Raw genomic sequence first — 13,269 nt, forward strand, 5'->3', positions numbered from 1 at the left:
CAGTCTAAAGAAAGTGAATATTAGCACAAAAATTCTAATTTGGTGGTGGTCGTTGGTTGCTGCCAGCTACCACCATGCATAGTTGTGCCCTGTTTGGAATCTCTTCACTGTGCGGAGTTGGAGAGATCGGTTTTGGGAGCTCCGTTAAAATGAGCTGTAGTCTGATCTGTTCCGGGAGTGGAGAGGAATTGAACACTCCCTTAGCTAAGAGCATCTTCAATAGATATGAAAAACCGCCGACGTGAGAGAAAGCTGAAATTTATGGTACTTAGGCCAAAAACACGGTCACGACAAAATGGTGTCTAAAAATCCTCTGCCATTGTGCTTAGGACAAAATCCTATGTCGATGCCGCTCGTGCCAAACCGTGGCATCCAAATCGAACGTCGTGTCAAGGAGGAGCCGCCGTCCCCGACGTGCGTCAAGGAGGAACCGTCATCCCTGTCGCGCGGTCTTTTCTGCAGTGGCAATGAGGTGGTGCCGCCAACCCTGCCCCGTGTACAGTCCAGGGGGCAAGCGACGCTAGGTTGCCATGAAGAAGGATGAGACGTTCTTCTCGATGGTGGCGGCGGCTCGTCCTCAACATTGACGCTTCGAGGTGGCTGCACATCAGGAGCAGCGCTCAGTCACTCGTGAGGTTGCACGTCCCGCCGCCCTGGCCCTATCGACATGCCAGGACCACCGAACGTACCTCCGCTCGCCGACGGCGCCGGATCAACGACCAACTCCTCAAAGTGGGGATGGCTGAGTCCAAGCGCTTGGCCCGACACAAATCAGACCTCACGTAGTTTAGATCATTTTTATAAAATTTCCTTTGGTTACTATCAGACTATGTGAACTTTTTGTCCTTTTGATTGTAACCATATCAAAATAATTATCATCCGCTTTTTGTTAAATATCTGTTTTAATTTGGCAGGATATTCAGTGACTCCGTTTCGGTTGGCGTTCGCCTCTATCGGTGTCCGTGGACACGTTACCTCGTACGCGTTGGAGTTTCCTTGACCTAATTGGACATAATCTCTCGCAAAAAAGAAAATTGGACATAACCAAAGTGAAGGAAGCACCAACTAAGAAAAGAAGCGAAGGAAAGATGGTAGAATATCAAAGCGAAGAAATTGTAAAAGGAGGTTGGAGCGGATGCTAGTATATTTTTCTGTGAAATGTACTGTAGTACACATGGTTCCTTAGAGAAAGATCGCATAGGATTTAACCCTATAAATCAAACAACAAATTGAAAAACGCCTCTGGAATTTCTCTGACTAAACGAGACGGAGGAGACGGGGAAAAATATCAAAATGTAGCGTGGCGCCCAGTCATAAAATGCGTGCTATTTCTGCGCGACGCCAAACCGAGCCGGAGGGTTTCCACTTGTGGATAACCAGTACTCCCTCCGTCCGCAAATACTTGTCCTTAAAATGGTTGTATTTAGACTTATTTTAGTTATAGATACATTCATTTTATCTATTTATAGGACAAAGTATTTCCGGACGGAGGCTACAGTACGAGCACGCGCCGCTTAGCCGCGAAGGAACGGAAGGAAGCAAAGCCGCGGCTGCAAGTCTCAGTGGCTGCCGAGTCGTCGTCCTCTTTCTCCTTCCTTGCCCCACCCCCACCGCAACGGCAAAGCCAAAGCCAGCCACCAAAGCACTCGCCCACCCTCCGCCCTCCCCAGCGGCACCCCAGCAACCGCCTCCCCGGAGAAAGCGAAACCCAACAGCAATCCCTCCCTCCCCCTCCCCCTCCGTCCTCGACTCCGCCGCCGCCGCAGCGAATCCGGCCGCCTCCCCCTCCCCTCCCAAAACCCTAGCCAGCCCCGCCCGAATCCGGTCCCAATCCAGCGCCCACCCTCCCGGGCCGCGGCGCATTGCTCCAGGTAAAAATCCCCGCGATTCCCCGTCGATTCGGCTCCGCTCCCATCCCCCGGCCCCGGGCGGCCGCGTTGGTTCCCCGGCGGCCGTGCTGCCCGTTTTTTACTCGGGGGCGGAATCCGCGGGTAGGTTTCGGTGCTCTGAGTTCCGGATGATACGATACGGTAGCAGTGTCTGTTTTTTGCGGATTATATTATATATACTGCTGCCGTTCTCTATCGGCGGCTGCCACCGTTGCTGTTTATAGGGCTGCGGATAACTAGGTTATTTCTTTTTTGTTGCTGTTGTCTGGCACTCGCTGGTTGATTCCCTGCGGTGCCGGATCGACGGCACCCCGCTGCAGCTGCAAATAAAAACTCGGATCTTCCTCTGTTTCTGGTACCAGGTTTGACCTTGTCACGCCCCAAGATCGCATCTACAGTGGGAAGAACATCATCGTCAGAGATTAATTAACCCAGGTCGCTGTCTGGCTGCGCGGTTAGTCAGTAACTTGGTTGGTTATTACTGCCCCATTGGAGCCAAGGCTGCTGCTCTTGGCCTCCCCGCCAGCGGCGTGGGGTTTATAAGCGCGCTGGTGCGATGGCAACGGCCACAATGGCGACGGCTGCCGGCGCCGCCGCGCTGCTCTACTACACGCTGAACCGCCGGCTGCACACGGAGAAGCTGGACAGGGAAGGGGACTCGGATGGCGAGAATGGCAGGGATGCGGCGGCGGGCGGCGCGCTCGAGTCCCATAGCATGAGCCGGGTGTCGCGGAGGGACGTGCGCGCCCCGGCCACCTGGCTGGAAACCATCTCGACTCTGTCGGAGACGCTGCGCTTCACGTACTCTGAGACCCTTGGGAAGTGGCCCATTGGGGACCTTGCTTTCGGGATCAGCTTCCTCCTCAAGAGACAGGTTGGTCGCTCTCGCTCAGACTTTGCTGTTGATGTGATCCGTTGCTCCTTCTTAACTCTGATACTTGAAATGTTGGAAGCCGATAGGGAGTGTTTTAAATCATAAACATCGCCGGAGGTCTTTCCATCTGGTTTGATTTAGTCTTGGGTTGTCATGTAGGAATTGAAACAATCTTGAAAACATAGGCATCACACTCCTTAATATCTATCATCTGTTCTTATCGCTTCTTTTCTTATTTTATTTATTATCAAAAGTTGTCTTAGTCTTACCATATAGTTGTTCTGATGACCTAAACAGCTCTCGGATTCATTTACATAATCTCGTTTATCAATATTTGATTGTCTACAATATATCTGATGAAACTGCATGAATGATCTTCATTATTTCTAGTACATACAAGCTGAGCATCTGTAAAGTGAACCATTCATTTAGATTATCACACTTACCATTTCACTCTATGGAATTCACCCTGTTTTATTCCAATAGATTACTGCCTACATTGCTTTCTATGCTCAAGTTGGGCTAGTTCCGCACTTCTTAACAGATAAACTCATAGGCCAGAATCATAGGACAAATACTTTGAACTGTTAATGACTTGAACAAAGTTCCTGACAGGTGAGTTGTTGCATGTGTGTTTCAGGGAAACTTATCTGTAGCAAGCATATATGCTGGAGATGATAGTGTGGAGCTCAAAGGAGCTTCAGTAGTTACGGACTTGAAGTATCTTTTGAATTTGTTGACACTGTGTTGGCATTTTTCCAAAAAGCCATTCCCGTTATTTTTGGAAGCTACTGGCTACTCCATGGAGGATGTTCTCATGCAAGAACCTAAAGCAGGAGTAAGTGAAATTTTTATAGTATCATTTTTACTTTTCGCAATCCTGTAATTATTCACAAGAACTGTTTACTGTTGACTGATTCAGGATTTTTGTCGTGATACCTGCAGATTTTGAAGCCAGCTTTCACCATTTTACTTGATAGAGACAGACAATGTATACTTCTACTAATTAGAGGCACCCATAGTATCAGGGATACCCTGACAGCTGCTACGGGTGCTGTGGTTCCATTCCACCATACAATAGTCAAAGAAGGTGGTGTTAGTGATCTAGTTTTAGGGTATGCACATTTTGGGATGGTTGCAGCGGCTAGATGGATTGCAAAGCTTGCAACTCCTTGTCTCACTGAAGCATTACGTTTGTATCCAGATTATAAAATAAAGGTACGGCACAAGTGTACAGTTACAGTATTTTTGTTTCGTACCTCCTTTTCCCTGTATTCTTTGCTAGTAGTGTTGTGTTGTTTTATATGGTTCTTGGAGCATTTTAATTGATGGTGTCTCTGGCAAATATTCATTAGGTTGTTGGACATTCACTTGGAGGTGGTACAGCAGCTCTCTTGACCTATGTCCTGAGGGAACAGCAGGAGTTTGCCTCTGCTACTTGCGTGTCATTTGCTCCAGGTTCTCATATTATGATGTTTTTCTATCTGAAGATCAGATCATGTGTTTGTTTCATTAGCCGAGCATTTCGTTGGTCAAGCATTACTTTGGGTTCTCCAGTGTACTTGTAATCTTTTATTATTAGGTCCTTTTTTAGTCTATCGGTTGGGTCATGGATTAAATGAGCATCCAAATATTTTGTGGCAATAAAAATACCCAATACACTATCTTGTAAGTACCTGTGGTACCACTCCTCGACCTTTTAGATGGAAATATGATGTTGTCAAAATTAATTTGTTGATCATAAAATAGGAACAGCCATAATTTCAAGCTATCCTAAAAATGGTACTGTCAGACTAGTATCTCAGGTAAATGGTACTGTCAGACTAGTACTCAGGTACACTATTTGTCTGAGAATTGAGTTCTCCCCTAGCTTATGCACGAACCATAGTTTAAATAAGTGATGCTCTCCCAGAAATACTCTCTCCTAGATCTCAGGCCTCCGATATAAATACCTAGTGCATACTTGGATATTCAGATCTAAGAACATCGCTTATTTTTCTCCTTATTCCTAACAAAAAGTCGACCACTTCTCCAGTCCTTTCACAAGATTGCAATTGTTGTCCTCAGAATATAGTTGTGATTTAGCCCCTTGTGGGATGTTCTATTTTGCAGCTGCTTGTATGACATGGGAGCTGGCTGAGTCGGGAGTACATTTTATCACTACAGTCATCAATGGAGCTGATTTGGTGCCAACATTTTCGGCAGCGGCAGTAGATGATCTTCGTTCAGAGGTATCTTATTTACCCTTCCATGTTAGTAATGCCATAACTGTTAATTCAATACGTATCAACTTATTTGCACTAGTAAGATCTTTATAACTGGCAGCGGGTTTATCTGTGAAAACAAGGACACATCAGCACATGATAGCAGTGCAGCTGATGGTAGTGTAAAAAATTAGCAATATATAGTATGATGATTACTTTATATTATATGTTCTTGTATTGAAATTAAGTTCCATGTGCAACAGGTGACGGCATCTGCCTGGCTGAATGATCTCCGTCACCAAATCGAGCAAACTAGAATCCTGAGCACTTTCTATCGATCTGCATCTGCCTTGGGATCGCGACTTCCTTCTATGGCAAATGCTAAAGCTAGAGTAGCTGGTGCTGGTGCCATCCTAAGACCTGTATCTAATGGGACACAGGTTTTGTACCTTTCATCTTTTGTTTGACCCCCTTACAACACAGCTTTGATTGCTATTCATAATAAATCCATTGGCATTTTCCATGACTAGCAATGTTGGCAATGTATTCGTGTGTCCAGGTTGTAATGAGGAGAGCTCGCAGTGTAGCACAAGCAGCGTGGACAAGACCGGGGCTACAACTATCCTCATGGGCTTGTATTGGGCCAAGGCGACGGAATACTACCTCAATTGTCACATCAGAAGAAATAACAACTTCCACTACCAACGGTGGCTCTGAATCCACTTCACTATTGACTGAGACCACGATGGAAACCACAGAGATAGTTACATCTGAAACCACGCAGTATGCTGCATCAGAAGAGGTCCAGAGCACCATCTCGGCATCCGATGCTGTTGGTACTTTGGATGACAAGGTAGATAGTGACGGTGAAGACATCATCGATCATCACGTGGATGAGGACAGGATCACCGAAGTGGAGCTGTGGCAACAACTTGAAAACGAGCTGTACCGGAAAAGGGAAGGGGAGAACAACATAGTGGAAGAGATGACTGAAAGTAACATCGCCGAGGAAGTTGGCGGCAGAGCTCAAGATGTCCTCAGTGAACCCAACGAGAAGGAGGTCCACAGATTCTACCCGCCCGGGAAAATCATGCATGTAATAACCTCCACAAGAGAAGCAGTCATAGACGATGATGACGAGACCAGTGTTCACGAGGATGAAGAGCCCGACCTTCACCAAGTTGATGCTACCGGGGAGTCGGAGACAAGCATAGGAATCTTCTTGACGCCAAGATCTCTGTACGGCAAGCTGAGGCTGTCGAAGATGATGATCAACGATCATTACATGCCGATGTACAGAAGAAACATCGAGCAGTTGGTTGCGGAGCTTGAGAAGGACCTGGCTCTGTAGGTGGTAGCCCTGACAACAATACAATACAGCTTGCTGGTCCAAACCAGATACTCACAGTTAGCTTCAACTGTTGTAAAAGCTGATGACATACGTAGGGTGTTAGTTCCATAAAGTGTACCTAACATGACTGGAACTATATCAGAACGCTTGTCACAACTTTTCTCAGAAATATCTGTTACAACTCTTCTCACAGGTTCTCATGTCCTCCTTTTAAGAGTAAATCTTTCACAGAGATACGTATGGCATTAGTTGCAAAATATTCCTATGTTCTCCTTTTAAGAGGAAATCAGAAGCAGCAGTGTCTGATTACTGTATCAGCAAAAGTTCTAGTTACATTCCTGCTGTGAAATTTTGGTTCTCATGTTCTCCTTCCAGGAGAGGAAATCTTTTACTGAGAAGCAGCAGTGTTTGAGTACTGTATCAGCAAAAATTCTAGTCACATTCCTACTGTGAAATTTTGATTCCCATGTTCTCCTTTTAAGAGAGGAAATCTTTCACTGAGAAGCAGCAGTGTTTGAGTACTGTATCACAAAAAATGTTGTCACATTCCTACTGTGAAATTTTGGGAGGAAATCAACATATAAAACAGAGAAGTAGTCACTCATAGTTTCATCTTCTTTGATGTTCCTGTCGTTCCTTCCTTGCTGATCACAGGGCCAGCCTTTCTAGGAATGCCGCGAGGCTGGCTCTCTGCCCTAGAAGAGCCGGTTGTGTGACTCCTTCCCTTCTGGCTCATGAATTCTCTGAATGATGGTATCTTGGGAAGGTCCATGGTACTGATCGCGCGATCTCTTGCTTCTTCGTCTATGGATTTCTCAGATGGTGACATCTTGGAAGGCTCCATGTTTTCAGTTGAAGCCATGGTCTTTGCAAACTCATCAGAAGGCTTGGTTTTCGCGTGCTCGTGGCTTGTAGTAGCTTCTGCTGGCTTTTCAGCTTTGCCCAAAGCATCAGAAATGTTGCAAGGAGAGCTGGTGGCTGCACCAGCTTCTGTAGTCTGGTTGGTAAGGGTTTCAAGTCGGTCGTGAATTTGGTCAGAAGTTGAAGACGACAGCCACCGAACCGTGGCAGCTATCTGGGAGTTGTAGAACGTCTTTCCCACTTTCTGATACTTCTTGAAGCACTCTGTTTCAAGGTGTGCGGCAGAAGCCTCTTCAGCAAACCTGAAAGTGTGCTCAATGTAATTAGTGGAAAAGAAATAAAAGATGCATGAAAATGAGGACATGCTTATAGTGCAACATAAACACTGCACAATCACATGGGTAGATTTTGCTATAGATGTGATGCACATCATACTTAAAGAAAAACAGTTACATGGCTTACGCGCTGAATAGATGTGGGAGTTGCATGATGAAACTTGACTGGTAGAAATTTATCACCATATTATGAGGAAATAAGCTTTGAAACGGCAATTGTGAAACTGTATGTAACGGTGCCACGGTGGAAACGGGAAGACTCACCGCAGATTCCCAAGACGGAGCTTTGCTTGTGCAAGTGCATCCGACAATCTTTTCCTGCTCGCATCTCTTAGAGTCTGAGATATGCTCTTCTTGTCAACAAGGTTGCCACCCTATATATATCACCAGTTCAAGTTTGTGACTAGTTATTACTGTATAATATAAAGCTTGGTCAAGCAGAACTTCTATAAAGAGAAAATATTTTTATCAAATCCACAAACATTTTACCAAATATCAATTCATCCTTATCGTCTAACAAATACTCCTGCAAAGGTATCACCTGCTGTTTTGTTTGACCTTTGGCCTGATTGTAAGCATTTTCAGCACGCTCCAAGGCATCAAGTCTTGCTTCGAACCCTCCTTTTGATGGAAGCTTTGAAATGGCGATATTGCTCACTGCCTCTTCCTCATCTGTGATTCATTATTCCCATCAGATGTTATTGCACTCCACCACATGCAAGTATGACTTTGCATAGTCTTACAGACACAAAGAGGAAAGGAAAGTGATTGTTCATTCTACCATCAGAATCTGATATATCTTCGTTTGATATGCTTACGTCATCTTCACGGTTCCAAAATTCCGTGTCAAAGTGTTTTGGGTCAACTGATGAGCTGTCACACGAACGAGAAGTTTTACTAGACCAATATGGCGCAAGTTAATACAAAAGCACAGAATATGTACAGTTCATATCTCATAAGCGAAACTGTGGAAAAGAAACAAAGACTTGCTGCACAGTGAACACCGCATACCTTTTGAAGACTGGAGATATCTTGTTAAAGCGAGAGTTGGGCACACGCCGAAGGTCCTCCAAACGCGAGGACACTTGATTTGGGTGCTTGCAAGCATCACATGTGCGTTGGCATAAAGTTGGTTGTACCTATCCAGTTCAAATATTAACATGCAATAACACAAAGTAGAAAACAGTAACATGTTTGGAGTCAACGCCATACCTTTTCTCCAAAGCTCTCAATGATCTTTTTTCGCCGGCAGCTAGAGCTCTCACAATAATCAACTATCTGGTCAGGAGAGGCAAATATAAGAGTGAAATATACTGCCTGTTTTACTATACCAATGCAATGCAATGTTTGGTAATTACCTGACTAAAGTCGGCTAAGGTCTTCTCTGAAAGCTCAGTTGAAGAAGAAGATGGCTGTTGTTTTCTACTGCTGCTGTTTCTCAAAATAAATTCCTGTTAAACCAGAGAAGCCTCAGTTTTGCCTTTCAAAAAAAAAGGAAGATTATCTGTATCATGTACGCTTATTACCATTCTCCTTCGGTCCTCTAACCCATAATACAAAACACTCCTGGAAGGCTGTTGGTCACGACCAGCACGTCCGGACTCCTGGTAGAAAGATTCCATTGACTTAGGCAAGTTGAAATGGCACACGATGCGGACATCTTGTCTATCAATACCCTGAAAAGATGAATAGCGCCAATATATAAACAAAGCACCTCTGCAGAAAGCGTCATGAAACACAATGCAATTAGAGTATTACATACCATTCTGTGGAGCAGCATATATACACATTAAAATTCGGAAGAGCCCCATATCGAAAAATGCAATACACAAGAAAACAGAGTATGAGTCTAATATTGGTGTAGCAAAAATAAAGTATATACTACAAGTTGGAAGGTATGTAGGTAACTAAGTCGGATGAAGCTGTACTCTACAACTCGTGGACATGGAATCAGGTTGTAAGACAGAAATGATGTTTGCAAAGATGCAGAAAGAAGCTATATACCCAAATGCTATAGTTGCAACAACAACTTGAGTCCTTGATGAAAGCCAGTCATCAAGAACGGTAGTTCGCACTTTACTATTCAGGCCAGCATGATAAGCTGACAAGGAGCAAAAATAAAATCATAAGTATATCTGCACAACAGTCTTAATAGGGGCTTGGGCTTATCATTTTTTTCCTTCAGATTAACGTACCAGCAGAAGAGATGCCCTGCTGTGACAAATGCATAGTCAGATCATCACAGGCAGCACGTTCAAGGCAATATATGATTGAGCAAACATTTCCGCTGGACTTCAGTAAATTCGATATATCAGAATAAACATCATCAAGAAGATCCTTGTAACGAACTGCAAGATAAGTTCATGATTCACAGTCAACACGTCATAGAGTAGAATAAAAAGGATAGACCCAGTGCATAGAAGCTCCCACACAAGGTGGGGTCTGGGGAGGGATTATAGGAACCTAGTCTTACCCCTGCAAAGTGCAATGCAGAGAGGCTGGTTCGAACCCAGGACCTCTTGGCACAAGTGGGGAGGACTTCACCACGGTGCCAGATAAGTCATAGAGTAGAATGTAGGGGCAAAAAAAAAAAGGTACAACAGATTTCAGCAGTAAATGAACAACAACAGCCATACATTCTGGCCTCTGGTAACACAGACACTAAAGAACATAAATAGTCCTGAAGCAAGACAATCACAATTTCAAGCAAAAGGGCAAAAGAAAGACCTTAGGAAGTGAAAAGGCAAAGAACAGTGGAGATTCCTAGGAAAACAGAGGCCCTAGTCTTTAAAATGATCAAGGAAGTCGAGAATAATACCTTCATAGAAGATATTAGGTCGATTAAAGGAAGCTTTAAGAATGACTGGGTTTTGCAAGGACAATGATGATATCACATCTTTCTGGACTCTGGTGCAAAAATAATGAAACCCGAACAAATGAGACCAGACTAAATATAATGATCAAAAGAGAATACACATTAGGTGAACTGAACTAAGGGTAACGTGTTACTTTGGGACAGCAGTTGCAGTCAAAGCCAATATCGGGATATCTGGGAACTGCTTCCTCAATGATGAAATCTTGCGGTAGCTAGGTCTGCATTTCATTGAAGCACAGCAGATTAGCTATCCCATGAAAAGGAGGAATGTTGCAACTCATTTTACCAATGAAACTATGAAAATTGGGAACTGCCAACGGAGTAAAGGCAATATTCAGACCAAACACAGAAACCAATGCATACCTGAAATCATGGCCCCAAGTTGAAATACAATGAGCCTGTGGAGAGGGAGAAAAATTGGCAAATAAGCACAAGGCGTTCTTTACAAGAGACCGAAGAACAACAGAATGTTACTAAAAGAGCAAAGGTGTTACTTAGTTTAGACCTCATCAATAGCTACAAGACCAAGAAGACCCCTGTTGTGGAGCTTTGTTAACTTTGCTTTGAAGCCAGATGTTGCAACTAACTCAGGAGTGACATACAGCAATTTTAAAGAAGGATTGCCAGAATCGAGATCTTCATGTATCTGAGGGAAGAGAACATATGCTTAATAAAACTTAAAAGTCAAAAGGAAGAGTAAGCATGCAGAAGATATTCACTCTTTCGATCCTAGACAGTAGACAACATGATCTAGTTCATGAATTCCAATTTTCAGAGAATTAATACGACATGAAATAATTTTGTGCACCACCTTGGCTAGTGTATGAATTTGCTGGGTCAAAATGTCAGTTGGGACAGTTAAAAGAGACACAAAAAACAATGCAAGAACTGAGCATGTCTCATGAGAGCCTTACGTTGCAGTGTGTAAAGACCCTTACCTTGTTTTTGTTAGCAGTTGTTTGTGTCGAAGAGAGAAATTCAGCTGGAATTCCTTTACTTTTCAAGCTGCTAACCTGATTCTCCTGTAAATTCAATATGCAGACCAAACGATGTTCAAAGCTATCCCAAGATTTAAGGATAAGAACAGAGGAAAGGTAGAAGGGGGATAGTAGAACTTACCATTAGCGCTGCTCAGCAGATTTTACATACAAGAAATCAAGAAACTGTTAGTATAAATCAAAATGTATGCACATGCATTCTTCCCAAGTAGTAGATTTTCTGAAGGTGTGGAAACTTGACGGGTCGATTCACCTATCAAGGGTGAGATAACAAGAACAACGCCGGTCTTCACTAGAGCAGGGATCTGGTAGCACATTGACTTGCCACCTCCAGTTGGCATCAAACAGAAGCAATCCCTTCCTGCAAATTTGTTGTTTGCCAGATTAAACAAAAGTAAAAATTTGAAGTGCTAATCTCATCGATATTCAGGGGGTTAAACACGAAAACAGAACACGAATCTGGAAACAGGGGCAGAGTGAGGACCTGAAAGAACAGCCTCTATGGCCTCTAGCTGCCTTCCTCGGAACTCCGAGTACCCAAAATACTGCTTCAAGATGCTCTCCAGCTCCTTGGGAGATTTCGTTCCATGCCTCGACCCTCCCGACCCGCCTTTTAGGGGAAGCGCCTTCTTCATTTTCAGCTGTACCACCCAAAAAAGCATCAGACTATCAGTATCAGAGGATCCATGAGTGTGGCCTGATCATTTGGGGCAATGCAACTGTTGTAGCACACTGTGCTTAAACACCCTTTGGCACTATAACACAAATGATGATTTAGATAGTCATGGCAAATTCGTTTGCAGATTCCTCCCATTGTACATCAAACCCAGGGCTGGTTCTCCCGATTGACTGAAAAGTAGATCAGGCGAAACTAAGGCCGACAGCACCCTTCCCTGGCCCTCCTAATCAGCCAGCCCGTGGTGCGCCATTGCCGACCCAATCGAGATACCAATGAAATCGAAACCGAGGTGAACGGGGCAGGAGAGGAACCATGGTCCATAGGCGACGCGGGCGGTTGTACAGGTGTGGCTGGAAGGGGGCGTTCTAGGGCTCGGGAACTGGGGGCGGAGGTGATGGCGGGAGCTGTACCTGCGGTTGGAGCGGAGGCGAGGGGGCGGCGCCGGCGCGGGAAGCGAGCGGCGGCGTGGCGGCGTCCCACCTGACGACCTCTGTGCCTGGGGCCTGGGGCACAGAGCGGCAGCCCGCAGACGGCTTGCGGAGCACACTTCTCTCCCCTCTGCGCCTGCACGCATTCCCCACCGAGCGGACTTTTACTACGGACCGCAACGCAATAGTCGTTTGCTGTGGAAAGGTCCAAAATTAACCTTAAAATTGTAGACGAAAGATTAATCAAACCCTGAACTTTGAATCCTCTAAATCGACACACTGAATTTATAATGCCGGTCTACTTTCGACTCTAGACCTGTTTGGCACACTGAGAATACGACAATCCCGACCGGAATAACCAGCTACTCTCACGGATAAGAATTTGGGCCGGCCCACTATAACACAACAAAAATTCGTGAAGTTTAAAAAATGTTCGCACATTTCTAAAAAATTTCAGAAGTTAAAAAATGTTCCCGTTTTATACTTTTGGCACGAATTCAATTCATTTTGTGTTTTTTAAAATATTTGGAATTCTTAAATTCAAATCGCATTAAAAAAAACTGTTCGTGATTTAAAAAAAATCACTTTTGTCAAAAAATGTTCACAATTACAACAGTTTTTCACATGCTATGAAAAAAGTTTCAGATTTTCAGAATTGTGTCACATTTTTTGAATAGTGTTTTTGGAATTTCATAAATTATTTCGTCAATAATGCTTTAAAAAATGTCCCGGATTGTTGGCTGCGGACTCGACCGGGCCGGCCCACCAGACATAA

The 13,269-nt window shown here is 44.4% G+C and overlaps 2 protein-coding genes across 3 annotated transcripts; one reads left to right on the forward strand and one right to left on the reverse strand.

The window, feature by feature from the left end:
* Positions 1–1,614: 1,614 nt before the first annotated feature.
* On the forward strand, positions 1,615–6,508 carry LOC123138523 (uncharacterized). Of its 2 annotated transcripts, none has more exons than XM_044558500.1 (8): positions 1,615–1,991; positions 2,252–2,763; positions 3,404–3,601; positions 3,709–3,981; positions 4,119–4,221; positions 4,876–4,994; positions 5,231–5,407; positions 5,527–6,508. In XM_044558500.1, the coding sequence occupies exons 2-8, from the start codon at positions 2,446–2,448 to the stop codon at positions 6,316–6,318; spliced, it is 1,980 nt and encodes a 659-aa protein (XP_044414435.1). In that variant the 5' UTR covers positions 1,615–1,991; positions 2,252–2,445; the 3' UTR covers positions 6,319–6,508. The 2 variants fall into 2 exon arrangements, with proteins under 2 accessions (XP_044414435.1, XP_044414434.1); XM_044558499.1 differs by having other exon boundaries at positions 1,615–1,871.
* Positions 6,509–6,648: 140 nt separating this feature from the next.
* Positions 6,649–12,630, reverse strand: LOC123138522 (ATP-dependent DNA helicase Q-like 3). Its single transcript, XM_044558498.1, has 20 exons — positions 12,477–12,630; positions 11,872–12,028; positions 11,641–11,748; positions 11,509–11,516; positions 11,328–11,411; positions 10,895–11,035; positions 10,753–10,787; positions 10,524–10,607; positions 10,333–10,421; positions 9,710–9,862; positions 9,519–9,615; positions 9,277–9,280; positions 9,041–9,190; positions 8,873–8,965; positions 8,727–8,792; positions 8,526–8,653; positions 8,296–8,387; positions 8,056–8,186; positions 7,779–7,888; positions 6,649–7,481 (listed from the first exon to the last, which is right to left on the reverse strand). Exons 2-20 carry the CDS (start codon positions 12,020–12,022, stop codon positions 6,920–6,922), a joined length of 2,286 nt encoding a protein of 761 aa, XP_044414433.1. The 5' UTR covers positions 12,023–12,028; positions 12,477–12,630; the 3' UTR covers positions 6,649–6,919.
* Between the last annotated feature and the right edge of the window lie 639 nt (positions 12,631–13,269).

This window comes from Triticum aestivum, chromosome 6B, assembly GCF_018294505.1.
Source record: "Triticum aestivum cultivar Chinese Spring chromosome 6B, IWGSC CS RefSeq v2.1, whole genome shotgun sequence".
NCBI lineage: Eukaryota > Viridiplantae > Streptophyta > Magnoliopsida > Poales > Poaceae > Triticum > Triticum aestivum.

What these genes read in the sequence shown, in the direction of transcription:
- LOC123138523 (XM_044558500.1), top strand. Translation starts at nt 2,446, where the DNA reads ATGGCAACGGCCACAATGGCGACGGCTGCCGGCGCCGCCGCGCTGCTC. An exon ending in ATCCAGATTATAAAATAAAG is followed by an intron (nt 3,982 to 4,118) that starts GTACGGCACAAG and finishes AATATTCATTAG; the next exon opens with GTTGTTGGACATTCACTTGG. An exon ending in TTGCGTGTCATTTGCTCCAG is followed by an intron (nt 4,222 to 4,875) that starts GTTCTCATATTA and finishes TCTATTTTGCAG; the next exon opens with CTGCTTGTATGACATGGGAG.
- LOC123138522 (XM_044558498.1), bottom strand. Translation starts at nt 12,022, where the DNA reads ATGAAGAAGGCGCTTCCCCTAAAAGGCGGGTCGGGAGGGTCGAGGCAT. An exon ending in TAGAGGACCGAAGGAGAATG is followed by an intron (nt 8,966 to 9,040) that starts GTAATAAGCGTA and finishes CTGGTTTAACAG; the next exon opens with GAATTTATTTTGAGAAACAG. An exon ending in AAGGTCAAACAAAACAGCAG is followed by an intron (nt 7,889 to 8,055) that starts GTGATACCTTTG and finishes TGATATATATAG; the next exon opens with GGTGGCAACCTTGTTGACAA.